Source organism: Bombina bombina, chromosome 5 (genome assembly GCF_027579735.1).
Source record: "Bombina bombina isolate aBomBom1 chromosome 5, aBomBom1.pri, whole genome shotgun sequence".
NCBI lineage: Eukaryota > Metazoa > Chordata > Amphibia > Anura > Bombinatoridae > Bombina > Bombina bombina.
This window is the reverse complement of record NC_069503.1, coordinates 840916348-840938143: the sequence shown is the minus strand read 5'-3', so window position 1 is coordinate 840938143 and position 21796 is coordinate 840916348. Positions and strand designations below refer to the sequence as shown.

Sequence of the window (21796 nt, the reverse complement as noted above, 5' to 3'; positions counted from 1 at the left end):
TGTAGTTGCATAAAATATTAAGCTGAGGAAGGGCATTGTCTAACATACAATTTATTTAGCATTATTTAACATTTAATTAAGTGATATAAAAGATCTAAATTATGTTGGTCCATTTTTACTAGAAGTGGCTCAGATGTATGTAAGATTTTGTGGATCTGCGATTATTGTGAGAGATCAGAAGCACCTGTATGTTTGTATATTATGCAATTATAGGTGTGACCATAAAAATACTGTTTCAAGATTTAACATGAAAGGGAAATTAATTTTAACATATGTATCAGCTGGTAAGCACTGTATTGTAAAATAAGTGTCCTCAAATCTTTAAAAACATACCTGCCAATTACCAAATAATCCCTGTATATAGGATAACCACAGTAGTGTTAAAAGTTTAGAGATAGACCTCTAAAAAGGCTGGTGGAATCCATATTTTAGTGACCTTTGTAAATATGGCCAGATGGAAATTAGATTGTACTGTGATCTAACCAAAAACTGTGTAGAATATTGCAATCTCTGGTAAATTTCATACTTATATTGGACAAACTCTACCTAAGTGTTTCGTAACTACATTTCCAATGACACTCAACTAGGCTGCAGAGAGTCTAAGCATCATGGGACATGTAGTTTCAAAACATCTGGGAGTGCCAAGTTTAGCCATCACTGCTCTACCCTCTGGTGGGCAAGAAACTAAAACAATATTCAGAAGTAGTTTGCAAAAAAGCAGACAAAGTAAATAATCCCTGTATATTGCAATATTGTTTTATTCTCCTTCATGAAAAATTTAAATGTTGAGTTTATTACTTCTTTCATTAGTATAATGAAAATGTGAAGGAAATCTACACATTTGGTGCTAATCTAATACATTAATAACTAAATAAAAATAGCATTTAGTAAATGTATTTTTTTCAATCTCAAATACCTTGTTTCTTTGTTCTTGATTGCATTAAAGGGATACTAAACCCACAATCTAAAATTAGAGGGTAGCAAAGAAGAAATGTGAGGAGGCATTTTTTTTTATAGAAAGGGTGGTGGATTCATGGAATAAACTTCCAGTTGAGGTGGTAAACACAAAGACTGTAAAGGAATTCAAGAATTCCTGGGACATGCATAAGGCTATCCTAGGAAAAAGTAACATGTAATATGGGTAGACTTGATGGGCCTTTCTGGTTGTTATCTACCTTCAAATTCTATGTTTCTAAACCCACATTTTTTCTTTCATGATTCAGATAGAGCATGCAAGTTTAAGCAACTTAAATAAATTGGGTTTAGAATATCACACGTGTGATAAAGTATTCCCCTATAAAAGTCAATGGAGCAAAAAAATTGGAAAAAAACCAACACCCTACACGCGCTAATACGATCCCATTTACTCGAGTGCACTAACCAGACATAAAAATATAAATATTTCACATTCCGAAGTTGTTCACATAGAAGAATATGTTTTATATATTCATAAATACAAATTTCTACATACTGTATATCTGATGGCTTTTTGCACAAATGTATATAGATATATACAGATATATAGGAATATATATTTAAAAATACTTAGAACATATTCTGCTATGTGGAGAACATTGGAATGTACAGTATATGTATGTATCTCAGTGTTAAAGCCCTTTGCCTGCTTTTTTTTTCTAACACTTGAGACATCATATCTTTCAGCCTTTATAACTTTTTTGTGCAATATTTTTTTGAATAAGTTTTACTAGATGGAGTTATGAGTATAAGTGTACTTTGTAATGTATTTTTGCTGTGTTTTGTGAGACTTTTTTGTTTTGCAAAACAGTTAACCAAATCTCTGACAACGCTGTAATCATTCTAGCGTAACTCTACCATTTAATTTCAACTTGTAATACAAGCAGAAAACCCGATGCTCGCAAACAGCCACGATAAACCCCTTATCGCTCATGCGTAACTGTTAAAGCACCACTCGTAATCTGGCCAATAATGACATATATTATTGTTTCTGAATTTATAGCTTTACTTAAAAATTCTATGAATATAGTAGTTACATTGTAATATTTTGGAAATAAACATCTTATTATGAAAATATTAACAATTTAATTACAAATATAAATATTTAAAATGTAAATATAACTGAAATATTTCTTCTAAAAAGCACTGTTGAAAATGCTTGTTGTGACTTTGGGAAACCAAATAGTTGCAAACTTTTTAATGACAGGAAGAGATGAGACGTAACCAATGGATGAATAAGCACACAAGAAGACTTGCAATCCTTTTACATTCTAGCAGCATAGGAAGTGCACTGCAAGTGAGAGCAGTCATTGTTTCCTGCATGTGCATGTGCTCAGGAGGGACTGGAGGATCCTGGAACTCAGCTCCCTCTCTAACTAGAGGAACAGGCTGTCATTAAAAAGAGAAATACTTCCTGTATATCTCAAAGTGACATGAACAACATAAAAATTACAGATAATGACCCATCACACAACAGGGATTTTTAATGGATATTCCAGAGGAAACTACACTGGGGATGTATAAAACTGGGATAATATCCAAAGTAAGTTTGCAGTATACTTGCTCTTAAAAAGGCTGCTAACTAAGTCCATTGTTTTGATGTGGGTGAATACACAGAGTAATTAGTGAGTACACTCTGTGTATGTACTGTATTGACAGGCAATCTCAAATATTTTGTAATGCACCAATCAGAAACTTAAATTGCACCAAGAGTTGTACCTCATAAATGATTCTATGAAAAATTTAGAGCTGAAAAAAGTCTAGACATCTTTTTACCCCCTTAACGACCTGCGACGTACCCTGTACTTCGCTGGTCTTTCCATGGGGGTGACTTTTTTAATAGTGCGGTGTCGCCACCAGCTGTAAGACCACTGAATTTTAGCAAGCCTGCAGGAGGGAGGGAGGGTCTAATAGCTTATCACAAGACCCGCACTATTATACCAAGACAATCCCTTAACGACTGGCGACATACTGGGTACACCATGGTCATTAAAGGGACAGTCTACCATAGAATTGTTATTGTTTTAAAAGATAGATAATCCCTTTATTACCCATTCCCCAGTTATGCATAAAAAATAGTTATATTAACGTTCTATCTGAATAATGAGATTTTAATTTATACTAGACTGTCCCTTTAAGGGGTTAAAAATACTTTGCAAACTATCTTGTAGCTATAGATCCTAAAATAAGTTCATGTTGGTATGTTGCTTTAAGAACTTGTAAGTTTATCACCATAGTGATACTAATTTCCTGTTATAGCTGGTAAGACTTGTGAGTGACTCTAGGAGATTAAGAGGCTGGGGCCAATGTGGTCAGCACCAGAGGGGAAGAGAGAATGACAACAAGGAAAGCACATTCATATAGTGATAAAGACAAATGGGTTTATAAATAACAGGAAAGAGGCAGAAGAAGGAGCAAAGATATCAGAAAAGCACACAACATGCAATTAAGTATGCTAAATGTTACAAGAATTAATGCAGGCTTCTCATGTACCATAACACTAGAGACAGTCTGGTAGATGAAGGGCTTGCAAATCATAAACAGGCCAATCCTTGGTGAAAACAGCTTAATATCCTACTAAATACCACAAGGGCCTTTATCCGGCATTCTGAAAAAGGAGTCACCACTCCCTTTTAGGCCAGGCATTAATAATGTAACACCATGAGAGCATGGGGCTTCATTACATGAAGGTAGATAGGTTTACTTTGTGTTCTTTATATAACAATAAGCATATAACTGTGCTAATACACAGATGCCTTCTATTGAGTCCTTAGACCTGCTTTCTGATTGATTTGGATCATGCAGGGAGGGAGGCACATAAAGAAGGAGCAGGGAATCTAGAACACTGCCTAGTTTTCTGTTTTACACAAACATATATCCTGTGTGGTCTTGTTTAGAATCCACTGGAACATGTAAATAGGCTGTGTGTACATAAATATATATTTAGCATTGTTATATGACAAAGCTCACTGCTAAAATAGGAGCTGGCTGTGACTCTGTTCATTTGAAACTCTGGGAAGGAAACTCTTTGAAGTCGTAAAATAAAATTTGAATAATGTGTAGTAATATATTTTCATGGTTATTTCTGCAATCTTTTCATGTAATTTACCTCTGAAAACTACTTTAAAACTTGGAAGTTCATACCTCAGACTTTATAAGCTAGTCATTGCTTTTGACTTTTAATCAGGCGTTACGGTGCAGAAAAGCCTTGTTGTAATGGCGAAATCATGTTGTAAATTCACTGTCTTTCGCTTCACCTATCTTTTTGTCATTTTGTTAGTAGCCATTCCTGATATTAACATATAGTTGTGTTAAGTGCTCAAATACATGATATCTTGTAATCAAAGAAAAACCACTAGCAACGTGGAATAACAATAATTACACAGGGAATTCGCTTGTAAAATTATTTATGTAAATGTTTGTTACTATAACAAAGTATTTGGTTGGTTATGGTAAAGTAGTCTTACTTAAAAGAACAAGAGACATCTCAGAAACTGTCTCAGTATTTCAAAGCTTACTAGGTTGCCTTGTTTTATTTTTCTTTCACTTTACTTTGTTTATAAGTTTTCTTTTGGGCATGTGTTGCAGTGGACTGATTTATACAGGGAGCTTTTTTAAAGGGCACTAAAGTCAAAATTATACTTTCATGATTCAAACAGAGCATAGTTTTAAGAAACTTTCTGATTTAGTTCCATTATCAAATTGTGTATTCTTTGCACACTTTTCTAAGGCAGCAGCTACTACTAAGTATGTCAAAGTGTATACATATATGAGTTTGTGATTGGCTGATAGCTGTCATATGATACAGGGGGCAGGCAAATTGAAATTCATTTTGAAGTTTGTCAGAAAAATCTACAGCTCATTTAAAATTAAAGGGACAGTCTACACTTAGACCAACCTTTGTCCATCTGTTAGAATCTTTTCCGATTTTCATTACTCACCCCTGCAACCATATCGAGTCATCTACACATCCAGAGTTACTCTCAATGACAAGTTATATTCAGACGGTTACAAATGGCCGCTCCGCTGCGCCTACCCAATACATCACCCACTCTCTTATTTTCAACTGTCCAATAGAAAATTGATCACAGATTAAAATACTGTATCGCGATTTCAGTGCTTCGCGCATGCGCAACGTCACTGGAAACCAATTATCCGGAACCAAACTTTATCTCTATTTTTCTGCCGCATTCAAATATCAGAAGTACCCCTTATTATGTCATGTAAGTATTTTGACAGCCTGCGATCTAAAAAGATAACCTTTTAATTGGTATAATTAATTTATTTGGACATACTTATGAAATAAATTGTACAATATTTAATCCTAATGTCGGTATCCTACAAACTTTAATCATTTTTTTTTTATAACATCTGCTTGTTCAATTTTCGTTTGTCTGCAACTGATAAATATTGTGCCCACGAAGTTTTAGTCACCTATATGTCTGCAACGATTGACTAAAAGTCTATTATTTTAATTGTAGGCATATTTAATCTTCCTATATATGAATTCATAATGTTTCTAATGCACTTTATCTCTGTTTGCATCAGTTTTGGTCATTGTTATACTACTGTGTATTGATACTTTGAGGAAACATACTACATGATTGTCCTTTCTAAGAAAACTGAAATCTTATTAAAAAAAAAAGAGATAAATCAATATTCCTCATTCAGTGTAATTGGGTGATATTGGTTAAAATGTGCAAAGATGTTGTGTTTCAATATACCATATAACAGGAGAGTTTACAACATCTCATATTGTATCATCACTGTCAAAACAATTTTTCTTTAAGTTATCAGTGATAAACCAAACGATAAAAAATTATTATACAAGTTAACTGCAGGTTTAATTTATCAGCATTCCTTATAAATATTTTTATGAATTTTGTGGCAGTGTCGCTATATTTTGTTATATAGTGGCTTTAATTCTAGTATCAGGTATAAATAAATGTTTATGTTAAAGTACGTCTGCATGTAATTTCATTAGTTTATGAGTGGCCAAAAACTTGTGGCAGTTTACTAAAGAAATTAGCAGTTTCCTGTATATAACACTGAGAAAACCAGTGTTTCCCAACTACAGTTATCAGGTCCCTTAAAAGGACGGAAATTCATTATTAACTAGAGCACATGTGTACATGCTGACAGACTTCCGGTTTCAAGCTGTATCTCTATGCGCATGCGTGTTAGAGTCCTATGACGTCACTATGTGCTCCGTGCATGAGTGTTATAGGGAAGGAGAACCACTCTATAAGGTAGGATAAGATGCTATTGGGAGGAGTTTGGCGGCCATATTTGAATCATGAAATATAAACTTCTTTTGAAAAAATGTGGGTGAGTGAATAAGCGAAAATATGGATGCAGGGGTTCAATACAATTGTCAGCAAGAGATCGTAGCTATGGGCTAAGGTTGTTATAGTTGTAGACTGTCCTTTTAAGGGCTAATGCATTTTCTTCTTTTTCTTCTTTTTATTTTTTATTTTAATTGCAATGTTGTGCCACATGTTTTTTAGGAAAATACCTTTTTATTGAATTTAGGCCAATGTTGAATCACTGTATAATCCCATTTACACCCCTCACATTTTTGTAAATATTTTATGATATCTTTTCATGTGACAATGCTGAAGAAATTACACTTTGCTACAATGTAAAGTAGTAAGTGTACAGCTTGTATAACAGTGTCAATTTGCTGTCGCCTCAAAATAACTCAACACACAGCCATTAATATCTAAACCGTTGGCAACAAAAGTGAGTACACCCCTAAGTGGAAATGTCCAAATTGGGCCTAATTAGCCATTTTCCCTCCCCGGTGTCATGTGACTCGTTAGTGTTACAAGGTCTCAGGTGTGAATGGGGAGCAGGTGTGTTAAATTTGGTGTTATTGCTCTCACACTCTCTCATACTGGTCACTGGAAGTTCAACATGGCACCTCATGGCAAAAAACTCTCTGAGGATCTGAAAAAGAATTGTTGCTCTACATAAAGATGGCCTAGGCTATAAGAATATTCCCAAGACCCTGAAACTGAGCTGCAGCACGGTAGGCAAGACCATACAGCGGTTTCACAGGACACGTTCCACTCAGTACAGGCTTCGTCATGGTCGACTAAAGAAGATGAGTGCACATGCTCAGCGTCATATCCAGATGTTGACTTTGGAAAATAGATGTATAAGTGCTGCCAGCATTGCTGCAGAGGTTGAAGGGGTGGGGGCCAGCCTGTCAGTGCTCAGATCATATGGCGCACACTGCATCAAATTGGTCTGCATGGTTGTCATCCCAGAAGGAAGCCTCTTCTAAAGATGATGCACAAGAAAGCCTGCAAACAGTTTGCTGAAGACAAGCAGACTAAGGACATGGATTACCGGATCTATGTCCTGTGGTCCGATGAGACCAAGATAAACTCATTTGGTTCAGATGGTGTCAAGCGTGTGTGGCGGAAACCAGGTGAGGTGTACAGACAAGTGTGTCTTGCCTTTAGTCAATGATGGTGGTGGGAGTGTTATGGTCTGAGCCCGCATGAGTGCTACCGGCACTGGGGAGTTACAGTTCATTGAGGGAACCATGAATGCCAACATGTACTGTGACATACTGAAGCAGAGTATGATCCCCTCTCTTAGGAGACTGGGCTGCAGGGCAGTATTCCAACATAACAACCCCAAACACACCTCCAAGACGACCACTGCCCTCCAGACCTAAACCCTATTGAGCATCTGCGGGGCATCCTCAAATGGAAGGGTGGGAGCACAAGGTCTCCAACATCCACCAGCTCCGTGATGTCATCACGGAGGAGTGGAAGAGGACTCCAGTGGCAACCTGTGAAGCTCTGGGGAACTCCATGCCCAAGACGGTTAAGGCTGTGCTGGAAAATAATGGTGGCCACACAAAATATTGACACTTTGGGCCCAATTTGGACATTTCCACTTAGGGGTGTACTCACTTTTGTTTCCAAAGGTTTAGACATTAATGGCTGTGTGTTGAGTTATTTTGAGGGGACAGCAAATGTATACTGTTATACAGGCTGTACACTCACTACTTTACATTGTAGCAAAGTGTCATTTCTTCAGTGTTGTCACATGAAAAGATATCATAAAAAATTTACAAAAATGTGAGGGGTGTACTCACTTTTGTGAGATACTGTATATGTTACTAACTTGACTCAGCAGAGGAGTGAAAATAAGAGGCTTTTTAAAAAGGGTTCTCAAAATCAATGCAAATTGTGCTATAATTACTCCAGTAACAAATACGTATTGGCTGTTGTATTTAGATTCTTTTTTTTTTTTAAACTAGATTAGTATGTTAATTTACTACATTAATGGAAAAATTAAGTCTTGCAAGTACAAGGTGTTTGATGTACCTTTAAAGAGACAGTTCACACAAAAAATGTCTCCCCTTTAAATTGTTCCCAGTGATTCATTTTACCTGCTGGAGTGTTTTAAATTGTTTACAAGTAGCTCCTTTACACCTATTTTAGCATTTGAAATAGCTGATTTAGCCTGTGTTATCTGAACCTATACTGAAAGTTTCTATACTTGAGTATATTCTATTAAGTAGCGTTAGTATACACAGCCAGCAGAAGAGATTACACTTTCGGTGGGGGGCATGCTAGTTAAAGGGCCATAATACCCAAATGTTTAAACACTTGAAAGTGATGCATCATAGCTGTAAAAAGCTGACTAGAAAATATCACCTGAACATCTCTATGTAAAAAAGAAAGATATTTTACCTCAAAAGTTCCTCAGTAGCCACATCCCATTGTAAAGGATTTCTAAGCAGCATATTAGTATGTCTGTCCCGGGACAGCTGAAAGGATGAGCCTCGGCACTCTCATGTTATTTCCCTATTCAGTGTAACAATGAAATCTCGTGAGAGTTAAGTAAAATCTAATGAGATCACAGTAAAAGAGTTCATGACCTCAGCACTGCTGATGCTGATTGGCTGCTGTTCATTTCTTCATTATTATTTTTTTTTACCTGCAGCTGGGAGCAGGTGAAGTATAACTTTTTACACAGAACTCACTGTGCTTAGCTGAGGAGATTGTGAGGTAAAATATCTTCCTTTTTTACATAGAGATGCTTAGGTGATATTTTCCTGTCAGCTTTTTACAGTTATACTGCATCAGTTTCAAGTGATTTTAGCATATGAGTATTATGTCCCTTTAAGTAATAAAATGATAATTTTCCATTGTTCTCTCTATGGGGCCTATTTAACAAAGGTCTGTCGGACCTGATCCGACAGTGTGGATCAGGTCTGACAGACTTAGCTGAATGCAGAGAGCAATATGCTCTTTGTATTCAGCATTGCACCAGCAGCTCTTGTGAGCTGCTGGTGCAACGCCGCCCCCTGCAGATTCGAGATCAGGGGCTGTCAATCAACCCGATCGCACTCGATCGGGTTTAATTGCGGCGATGTCTGCCCGCCTCCTCAGAGCAGGTGGACAGGTTATGGAGCAGCGGTCTTTAGACCGCTGCTTCATAACTGGTGGCTCGCCAGAAACACGGCGCTTCAAGCACCGTACGGAGCTTGATGTATAGGCCCCTATGTATTGAGCTTTGGCTTTCTAGACAAATATAAGATGGAAGCAAGTGTGTGTACACAAAGTGATAACATAATGAGATCTGATATTACCCGAAGCTCAACCCATTGTTATAGGCTGTGGTTTAAAAGCACAAAACCAGCTACTTCATATACACAAATAAACCGAAAAATGCAATTTCTCAAATATTTTATACTCTGCAGTTGGTATAACAAGTCATTGAAAATACATTCATATAAAAACAATTTTACAGTGTACTGTCACTTTAATAACAATGTTTCACCTTTTACATCACATTTTCTGTAATTTAAAGCGACATAAACCCCCCAATTTTTCTTTCATGATTCAGAGAGATTATAAAATGTTAAACAACTTTCCAATTTACTTATATTATCAAATTGTATTTGTTTTCTTTTTATCCTTGGTTGAAAAGCAGTAAGGTAAGTTCAGGAATGTGCACGTGTCTGTAGTACTATATAGCAGCAGTTTTGCAACAAAGTTATACATTAGCAAGAGCACTAGATGGCAGCACTATTTCCTGTCATGTAGTGCTCCAGACATGTGCACGCTACCTATCTAGGTATCTCTTCAACAAAGAATAACAAGAGAACAAAACAAATTTGATAATAGAAGTAAATTGGAAACTTTTTAAAAATTGTATTCTCTATCTGAATCTTGAACGGAAAATGTTGGATTTCATGTCCCTTTTAATACTGTGTGTTTTAATTTTTCACTTTGTTTTCCAACACTTGATATTGATTTAAATCTTATATAATGAGAGTTTTAAAAATCTAGCACCGAATGGATAGCAATACATTGCTTGTTGTTGCAAACAGATGCAGTAATTAAAGCTTTATTTTTTTAAGGAGTGTTTTAATAATCAATACTAACAAAAAGAAAAGTGTACATAAATTTACTAATTTAGAGTCAAGCTATGGATGGGTTTTTATGTTAAAAGATACATGGATGTGAACAAAATATTATTTATTCAGATAGAGCATAATATTTAAAAAACATTTAGTTAAGGAGTCTGTCATGAGCACAAAATATCTACAGTCATGGCCAAAAATATTGTCAGATAATGCACCCCTTGGAGAAGAGAAAAAACAGCAATGAATTTTCTGAGGATTTGAGAACCAAAATTGTGAAAAAGCCTGGACTATCTCAAGGTTACAAGTCCATCTCCAGATATCTTAATGTTCTGTGTCCACTGTGTGCAACATTGTCAAGAAGTTTACAGCCCATGGCACTGTAGCTAATCTCCCTGGACATGGACGAAAGGGAAAAATTGATCAAAGTTTGCAATGAATGATTGTTTGAATCGTGGATAAATAACCTCGATCAACTTCCAGACAAATTCAAGCTGACCTTCAGGCACAGGGTACAAATGTGTCAGCTTGCACTATACGTCACCATCTGAATGAAAAGGGACGCTATGGGAGACCCAGGAGGACCCCACTGCTGACACAGAAACATAAAAAAGCCAGATTGGAGTTTGCCAAAACTTACCCGAGGAAGCCAAAGTCCTTTTGGGAGAATGTGCCGTGGACAGACAATAAAAAAAATTACAGCTTTTTGGTAAAGCCCATCATTCTACTGTTTTCATAAAAAGAAATGAAGCTTTAAAGAAAATAATACAGTCCCTACAGTCAAACATGGTGGAGGTTCACTGATGTTTTTGGGTTACTTTGCTGCTTCAGGTACTGGATGTCTTGACTGTGTGCATGGCATTATGAAATCTGAAGACTACCAAAGAATTCTGTGGTGTATTATAGGGCCCAGTGTCAGAAAGTTGGGTCTCCATCAGAGGTCATGGGTCTTACAGCGGGACAATGACCCAAAGCACACGACAAAAAGCACCCAGAAATGGTTTAAGACAAAGTGCTGGAGAATACTGAACTGGCCAGCAATGAGTCAGATCTCAATCCCATAGAGCACCTGTGGAGAGATCTCAAAACAGCATTTGGGAAAAGGATCCCTTCCAATAGGAGAGACCTGGAGCAGTTGGAGAGAAGAAGAGTGGTCCAAAATTCCAGTAGAGAGGTGTAAGGAACTCATTCATGGTTACAGGAAGCAATTGATTTCAGTTATTTTTTCCAAGGGGTGTGTTACCAAATATTAATATTAAATTGAGGGTGCCAATAGTTTTGTCCAGTCCATTTTTGGAGTTTTGCGTGAAATGTGTCAGATTTGGCTTTTTTCAACCCACTTTTTTGTGTCACAAAAGAAATAAACATGAGAATACCTAAACATTTCTAATTGTAACAGATTTCTTGGCGAGGTGGTGCATTATCTGACAGAAATGCAGGGGTGGCAATATTTTTGGCCATGACTGTATATGTGTGTGTGTATATATATATATATATATTTACAAACTTTGTTGCAAAATGCAATGTTATATAGGACTCTAGATATGTGCTTCTTTTAAAGGGCTGTTTTTTCTTGTTTTTGTCTACATAATTTTGTTCTTTGATCCACACAAATAAAAGCAAACATTTGTAACCTATGTTTTCAAAATGTTGCAAATTACCTAAGCAGTCAAATAGAAACAATAGGAAATAGATCTTAACACATTATCACTTGATATTTTTTTATTTAAACAAACGTTTATTCATTTCAAAACCTTGTTCTGCATTGTATCTTATTTTAACCCAGGTACTTAATTTGTGTATTAACTTTTTCTTAGGAATGAATTATTATTATTATTTTGTGTCTTACAGCGAACTTATTAAAACAGCAGATGAAGGACAGATTTCTCTGGATTGGTTCAATAATGATGAAAATACACATTACCCTGACCCCAGCACTAGACCTACAATCATTTTACTGCCTGGTCTCACTGGAACAAGCCGGGAATCATATATCCTCCATATGATTAAGCATAGTGAAGCACTTGGATACAGGTAGTGTACACAGATTTACTGATTAAAAAGGTTTTATTATCAGGAAAATTACCTTCAGAAGCTCACAAGCATGCAAAGGGGAACCTCTCTATGTTATGAGTACTATTGCTGAAGAAGACAGACCTCATTAATATGTTTAGGAACTGTAAATAAATACTCAAAAAACTGTTACAGCAGAGCCACCATTAGCTTTTGCGGGGCCCTGGGAAAGACAAAATAAGGGGCCACTTAGTCTTATTCACCTTTTCTGTATGCCCTGCCTTCTATGCAGGGTGAGGCAGACGTAACTTCCCTTTTTCATAAGCTTGTAATCTATATCAAATCACTCATTGTTAGTCAATGGGCCATTTTATTTCAGGAAAACTGGAACAATGAAAAAAATGGCGTTACGTCTACAAGCTCATGAAAAAGGGGCGTTACTTCTGCCTGACCCTGTATAGCCCACCCCGTCCGTTCATTCATTGTTATAAATAAATATTATTGTATATAAATAATAACACTATATATTACATCTCCTGATATCATAAGGACTTTTTTTGATAAACTAAATACAATATGTGTATTTCACCATCTCATTCAGCCCTGACATTGTAGCTCCCCAAAGTGCGGGATCCTGTCTGGTACCCTTCTTGCCCTGCCCAAAGAACAGGCCTGCACTAGAGAATTTTAGTGAAATTAGTTTGATTCTTGAGAATGTTTTTTAGAGAAAGGGTTAACCAATTCCAGTCCCCAGGAACCACTAACACGACAGATTTCAAGGGTTACCTTGGATAAGAGCAGGTTGGTAACCATGGTTACTGATTAAATCATTATTTCAACTGTACTATAGTTCACATATTCTTACAATCTGGCCTGTTAGTGGGTCCTGATGATTGGAGACTTTAGAGTACACTGATTTCCAATACAAGAGTGCATTTATATTCTGCTTCAAATTATTAGTGCAATAATATATGGAGTAAAGAGCAGCTCATCCCTCCTCATATCTGTGGGTTATGGGTTTAGTGTGGAATTGTGGCTAAAGAGGATATGAATATATAATCTATACTGAGTATCTTTGTTCACTGTTAATTAGCTGAAGAGCATGTTCCGTAAAAGAGATAAAGAGAGAAAGATTAATGACAGCTATGCTGTAATGTAGACAATTCAACTGTGATATTTAAACACTAATTTATTTTTATAAAGCTGAATAATTATTTTCCTTCTATTTCATCATTGTCAATTAATATTATGTCACATGAGGTCATATGATGTGTGACATATATCATGTAAGAACTTGACAGAGCATGGATGCAATAAAATGTTACAAATACTCCACACTTTCCTGTATCTCTGGCCTTTGGTTCTGTTTAGTACAAATATTCACAAATAATCTTCCCAATGTTGTTGAGCTTAGAAATTATATATATTTTTTTACCATAGCAAGGGGAGATCTGAATGGAAACTGTCAGTACATTTTTAAATTCTTATTATTTTACTATGCTTATCTTTAAAAAACAGGAACAAAATACACCGTAAGGGTCAGGGTTTGTTGAGTGGAACTCAGAAGCAGCAACTGGCCCCAAGAGATGAGAATAGGAATACAGTGAAATTTTTATTTCAAGAAGACAAAACACCACGTAGGAAAGAGAGTAAAGGCCAATCCTAAGGTCAGGTAATGAGTAATCAGCCCAGACAGAGCATAGGTGAGCACAGCAGGGCACTGTTTAATACAAGGCAGATACTGGACCTGGACAACAGACAGGTTACTAAACACATGGCAGGATAATAAGCACCAATAAAGATATTGCAAACCAGGCTGGACACCAGACAAGATATAAGGCTGGATTCACAGTAGGATACCAAGCAGGATATTTCACACCAGCCTGGACACTAGGTAGGATACTGGATTCCAGACAAGATATAAGGCAGGATTTAGGGAAGAATACCAGGCATGATATCTGAGAGGTATATGAGGCAGGCAGACAGGATACCAGGCAGGATACAAGGAAGGATACCAGGCAGGAAATCTGAGAGGTATATCAGGCAGGCAGACAAGATACCAGGCAGGAAATCTGAGAGGTATATCAGGCAGTCAGACAGGATACCAGGCAGGATACAAGGAAGAATACCAGGCATGATATCTGAGAAGTATATCAGGCAGGCAGACAGGATTCCAGGAAGGATATCTGAGAGTTATATCAGGCAGGCAGACAGGATTCCAGGCAGGATACAAGGCAGAATACCAGGCAGGAAATCTGTTAGGATACCGACAGGCAGGTTATCTTGCAGGATATCTGTCAGAATAAAAGGCAGGATACAAGGTAGAATATCTGGCAGGAAACCAGGCAAAGATAAAAGGTAGGATATGAGGCTTCCAGGCAGGATACCAGGCCAAAGGTAGTTGCCCCTACAATCCCTCAGCCGAGACTGATGGTCTGAGTAAGTTTAAAGGGACATGTTACCATTAATTTTCTCCCATTAATTTGTTTCCAATGATCAATTTTACCTGCTGGAGTGTATTAAATAGTTTACAAATAACTCCTTTATCTTTATTTCAGTATTTGACATTGCTGGTTGTGCCTGTGGTATCCCTACCTATAATGAAAGTTCCTGTGCTTAAAGGGACAGACTAGTCAAAATTAAACTTTCATGATTCTGATAGGGCATGTAATTTCAAACAACTTTCCAATTTACTTTTATAATCAATTTTGCGTTCTCTTGGTATTCTTTGTTGAAAGCTAAACCTTGGTAGTCTCATATGCTAATTTCTAAGCCCTTGAAGGCCACCTCTTACATAAGGGCATTTTGACTGTTTTTCACAGATATACCCTGATAGTTCATGTTGGTTATATGGATAACAAGTCTGTCAAAACAACTGAGATAAGGGGGCAGTCTGCAGTGGCTTAGATACAAGGTAATCACAGGGGTAAAAATTATATTAAAGTAATATGAAATCAAAGTATTTTCTTTCATTTTTGGTTCAGCACCTGGGTAGCCACCATTCAGTAAATGCTACCCAGCATTCTGAACCAAAAATGAACCAGCTCCTAAGCTTACATCCCTGCTTTTCCAACTAAAGATATCAAGAGAACGAAGAAAAAATGATAATAGGAGTAAATTAGAAAGTTGATTAAAATTGCATGCTCTGTCTGAATCATGATGGAAAAAAATTGGGTTTAAATCCTTTTAACCCCTTCACTACCGGGACTTTCAGAGAAAAACTTGCCCAAAATACCGGAGATTTTTTAGCATTTTTGCTATCACTCCATTTAAACAGAAATAGAGCCTTGTTTTTTTTAATTCACCTGTCAAAACTATGTATATTTTTCTTTCCTAAGAGATGGAAAGTCCACAACGTCATTCCAATTACTATTGGGATATTCTCGCCAGTAGGAGGAGGCAAAGAGCACCACAGCAAATTCCCTTACCCATAACCCCCAGTCATTTTTTTTGCCTCTGTCAAAGAGGTTAAGTTCGGTGTCTGAAGATATTGATTCCTTTTTCGGGTACTTTTCCCTGCAAACAATGATTTGGGTTTAGCTGTGTCCACGTCAATCTCTTGAGTAAGAGTAGTGGTGGATTTTAAGCTGTTGGAAAATGGTGAGGTGGTCCTTACTTTGTTTCCTAAGATATTGCTGCCCTAGTCACAGAAAGCCAGAGTTGGTTACTCTGTTCTTTCCTTTTTCTACAGGTCTCTGTAAGGAGTATGGGCTAGATTTATCAAAGCCCTTCTGCTATAATTACGGCCAAAATAACGCATACGCACTGATCCCCATATTCATTAAAGTAGAATCTAGTATGGGCTAGATTTATCAAAGCCCTTCTGCTATAATTACGGCCAAAATAACGCATACGCACTGATCCCCATATTCATTAAAGTACTCTGTGCCTTTAATTGCGCACATCTGAAAGAAATCTGTTCGCCTTCGCCTAGGTGCACGGGCGTGCTCCCGATAGTGCTAATACACATTGCTTACAGACGTAATTTTAGATGCAGACATAGAAATACGACTTGTTTGGAGTTCATCATTGCTTTTCACCAATAGTGAACTGTAGTTTCTCTTCCAATTACGTCTTCTCAATTTCGCCATATATACATTGGCGAATGTCAGTAGGGCCGCAATTATCACATATCTGAAGATGGAGTAATTTTTGATTTTAGCTAATTTGTTCATTGCCCGGTGCATAGAGGAGAATGATTTAGCCGCACGGGTTCCCAGAGTTTTCCTTCCCCGTTGTGGTCTGCATGCTCTGAATGATTATGAAATTAAAAAATGAGGAGAGTTTATTGCACATTAAAGAATAGGCACAATGAGGAGAGTTTATTGCACATTAGAGAATAAGCATGACACCACAATGAGAGTTTATTGCACATTACAGAATGAGTATGGCTCGATGACGAAAGTTTATTGCACATTAAAAGAATGAGCATGTCACAATGAGGAGAGATTTTGCACTTTACAGAACTACTAGTATGGCACAATGAGGAAAGTTTAATTAACAATAAATCTGTTTTGTTTCTATAATGGAAAAGCATGTGTCTTTTGAATTATTATTAGTTTTAAAAAAAAAAGATAGTACAATTAGACAGGACATGTAGAATTTGGATGCATTTGGCATAGCCAGTTTAAAACAGTTTTTCTTTGAAGAATTATAAAGACTATTCCCAAGTGTAAGGTCTCACTTTTTAAGAAGTGATAAGAATTTAAGATTTAAGATTTCATTGTAAGATTTAAGAAGATTACAATACAAGTATACATATAACATTCAATAGACTGCTTTGTCAAAATTTATATTTCACATACACACACACACACACACACACACACACACACACATATATATATATATATATATATATATATATATATATATATATATATATATATATATATATATATATATATATATATATATATATATATATATATATATATATATATATGTTACGTTAATGCATTTACACTTTAATTGGAGTAGCCATGTTAGTACATATACATAAATATGAAAATAAGAAGATTATTGCAATTCGATTTTTTTTTTTAGTGGACAAACCAACCCTACTCTAAAACCCACCCACAACCAACCCTACTCTAAAACCCACCCACAACCAACCCTACTCTAAAACCCACCCAATACCCCCTTAAAAAAAAAACTAACCCTAACCCCTTGAAGATCACCTTACCGTGAGAAGTCTTCACCCAACCGGGCCGAAGTCCTCAATGAATTTGGCAGAAGTGGTCCTCCAGACGGGCAGAAGTCTTCATCCAGACGACATCTTCTATCTTCATCCATCCGGCGCGGAGTAGCTCCATCTTCAAGACATCCGACGCGGAGCATCCTCTTCGGCCGACGTCTTCTTGTTGAATGAAGGTACCTTTAAGTGACATCATCCAAGATGGCGTCCCTTAGATTCCGATTGGCTGATAGAATTCTATCAGCCAATCGGAATTAAGGTACAAAAAATCCTTAGGACAGATCAGTATAAAACTGATATTAATGTACATCTGTTTAGCACTCACATTCCTGTGATTTAATTTTAAAGGATGATGACTAATATGAGACTCCTTGCTGGAGTACCAAGGAGTCTCATATTAGTCATCATCCTTTAAAATTAAATCACAGGAATGTGAGTGCTAAACAGATGTACATTAATATCAGTTTTATACTGATCTGTCCTAGTTCTAAAAAAAGTACATAGCACCTCTCTTTTCTCCTTACCCTATAACCCAGCAACAATATATAGCTGGTTTATTCGGAGTTAATACAATTCCTGTATTACACTCATAGTAGTGCCTTAGTAAACCTTTCTGCTCCTTGTTACAAAAAATCCTATATGCTGATGCAATCAGCCAATAGGATTGAGCTTGCATTCTATTGGCTGATTGGAACAGCCAATAGAATGCGAGCTCAATCCTAATGGCTGATTGGATCAGCCAATAGGATTGAACTTAAATCCTATTGGCTGATTGCATCAGCCAATAGGATTTTCTCCACCTTAATTCTGATTGGCTGATAGAATTCTATCAGACAATCGGAATCTAAGGGACGCCATCTTGGATGACGTCACTTAAAGGTACCTTCATTCAACAAGAAGACGTCGGCCGAAGAGGATGCTCCGCGTCGGATGTCTTGAAGATGGAGCCGCTATGCGCCGAATGAATGAAGATAGAAGATGCCATCTGGATGAAGACTTCTGCCCATCTGGAGGACCACTTCTGCCCGTCTGGACGACCACTTCTGCCGGATTCGTTGAGGACTTCAGCCCGGTTGGGTGAAGACTTCTCACGGTAAGGTGATCTTCAAGGGGTTAGTGTTAGGTTTTTTTAAGGGGGTATTGGGTGGGTTTTAGAGTAGGGTTGGCTGTGTGGGTGGTGGGTTTTAATGTTGGGGGGGATTTGTACTTTTTTTTACAGGTAAAAGAGCTGATTACTTTGGGACAATGCCCCACAAAAGGCCCTTTTAAGGGCTATTTGTAATTTAGTGTAGGGTAGGGCTTTATTATTTTGGGGGGGCTTTTTATTTTGTTAGGGGGATTAGATTAGTAATTAGTTTAAAAATCTTGTAATTTGTTTTATTATTTTCTGTAATTTAGTGTTTGTTTTTGTAGAGTAGGGCTTTCTTATTTTGGGGGGGCTTTTTTATTTTGTTAGGGGGATTAGATTAGTAATTAGTTTAAAAATCTTGTAATTTGTTTTATTTTCTGTAATTTAGTGATTGTTTTTGTACTTTTATTATTTTATTTAATTGTATTTAATTTAGGGAATTAATTTAATTATAGTGTAGTGTTAGGTGTTAGTGTAACTTAGGTTAGGTTTTATTTTACAGGTATATTTGTATTTATTTTAAATAGGATATTATTAAATAGTTAATAACTATTTAATGACTATTGTACCTAGTTAAAATAAATACAAACTTGCCTGTAAAATAAAAATAAACCCTAAGATAGCTACAATGTAACTATTAGTTATATTGTAGCTATCTTAGGGTTTATTTTATAGGTAAGTATTTAGTTTTAAATAGGAATAATTTATTTAATGATAGGAATATTTATTTAGATTTATTTAAATTTATATTTAAGTTAGGGGGTGTTAGGAATAGGGTTAGACTTAGGTTTAGGGGTTAATAAATGTAATATAGTGGCGGCTGTGTAGGAGGTGGCAGATTAGGGGTTAATAAGTATAATTTTGGTGGCGGCGGTGTAGGGGGGAGCAGATTAGGGGTTAATAACTTTATGTTGGTGGCGGCGGTGTCAGGGCGGCAGATTAGGAGTTAATAACTTTATGTAGGTGTCGGTGGTGTCTGGGCGGCAGATTAGGGGTTAATAAGTATAATGTAGGTGTCGGCTGTGGGGGGGCAGATTAGGGGTTAATAACTTTATGTAGGTGGTGACGGTGTCGGGGCAGCAGATTAGGGGTTAATAAGTATAATGTAGGTGGCGTCGGTGTTGGGGCGGCAGATTAGGGGTTAATAACTATGTAGGTGGCGGTGATGTCGGGGCGGCAGATTTGGGGTTAATAAATATAATGTAGGGGGCGGCAGATTAGGGGTGTTTAGACTCGGGGTACATGTTAAGGTGTTAGGTGTAAACATTACCATAGGAATCAATGGGATATCGGGCAGCAGCGAACATGAGCTTTCGCTGCTTTCAGACTCCCATTGATTCCTATGGTATCCGCCGCCTCCAGGGTGGCGGATTGAAAACCAGGTACGCTGGGCCAGAATAGTGGCGAGCGTACCTGGTAAGAATTTGTCAACTAGCAAAAGTAGTCAGATAGTGACGAATTTGCATTCGGAACATCTGTAATGATGTAAGCATCGAACGGTGTCGGACTTTGCCCGGCGGATCGTATGTTACGTCACAAAATTCTACTTTCTCTTGTTAAGTGTATCCAGTCCACGGATCATCCATTACTTATGGGATATTCTCCTTCCCAACAGGAAGTTGCAAGAGGATCACCCACAGCAGAGCTGCTATATAGCTCCTCCCCTAACTGCCATATCCAGTCATTCTCTTGCAACCCTCAACATAGATGGAGGTCGTGAGAGGACTGTGGTGTTTTATACTTAGTTTATTTCTTCAATCAAAAGTTTGTTATTTTTAAATGGCACCGGAGTGTGCTGTTTTTTCTCAGGCAGTATTTGGAAGAAGAATCTGCCTGCGTTTCCTATGATCTTAGCAGAAGTAACTAAGATCCACTTGCTGTTCTCACACATTCTGAGGAGTGAGGTAACTTCAGACAGGGAATGGCGTGCAGATTTTCCTGCAAATAAGGTATGTGCAGTAAAATATTTTTCTAAGGAATGGAATTGACTAAGAAAATGCTGCTGATACCGAAGTAATGTAAGTAAAGCCTTAAATGCAGTGAAAGCGACTGGTATTAGGCTTATTAATAGAGATATATACTCTTATAAAAATGTGTTTTAAAACGTTTGCTGGCATGTTTAATCGTTTTTTGACATATGTTTGGTGATAAAAATTATTGGGGCCTAATTTTTCCACATGGCTGGCTTAAATTCTGCATAGAAACAGTTAACTGAGGCTTCCCACTGTTGTAATATGAGTGGGTGGGGCCTAATTTAGCGCTTTTTTGCGCAGTTAAAATTACAAAATGAATCATCCAGATTCCCTCAGCAGTCCCATGAATACTACAGGACATCTCTAAAGGGCTAAAAAGACTTCCAAAATCGTTAACATAGGGAAGGTAATCCACAGCTCAGCTGTGGCAGTTTTGTTGTGTCTGTTAAAAAACGTCTATGTCGTTTTTTTTTATCTGTTTATTGCATTAAGGGTTTAATCATCCATTTTCAAGTGGGTGCAATGCTCTGCTGATTTGTTACATACACTGTAAAAATTTTGTTAGTGTAACTGCCTTTTTTCACTGTTATTTCAAATTTTGTCAAAATTTGTTTCTCTTAAAGGCACAGTAACGTTTTTTATATTGCTTGTTAACTTGCTTTAAAGTGTTTTCCAAGCTTGCTAGTCTCATTGCTAGTCTGTACAAACATGTCTGAAACAGAGGATACTTGTTCATTATGTTTAAAAGCCATGGTGGAGCCCCATAGGAGAATGTGTACTAAATGTATTGATTTCACCTTAAACAGTAAAGATCAGTCTTTATCTATAAAAGAATTGTCACCAGAGGGGTCTGTCAAGGGGGAAGTTATGCCGACTAACTCTCCCCACGTGTCGGACCTTTCGCCTCCCGCTCAAGGGACGCACGCTAATATGGCGCCAAGTACATCAGGGACGCCCATAGCGATTTCTTTGCAGGACATGGCTGCAATCATGAATAATACCCTGTCAGAGGTATTATCCAGATTGCCTGAATTGAGAGGCAAGCGCGATAGCTCTGGGGTTAGACGAGATACAGAGCGCGTAGATGCTGTAAGAGCCATGTCTGATACTGCGTC

The 21796-nt window shown here is 37.1% G+C and overlaps 1 protein-coding gene across 1 annotated transcript in view; it reads left to right on the top strand.

The window, feature by feature from the left end:
- Nucleotides 1–21796, top strand: part of ABHD3 (abhydrolase domain containing 3, phospholipase) — a 334056-nt gene that overhangs the window by 10002 nt on the left and 302258 nt on the right. Inside the window, exon 3 of the mRNA XM_053714971.1 lies at nucleotides 12221–12403. Coding sequence (XP_053570946.1) covers nucleotides 12221–12403 — 183 coding nt within the window. The remainder of the gene's footprint in view (nucleotides 1–12220; nucleotides 12404–21796) is intronic.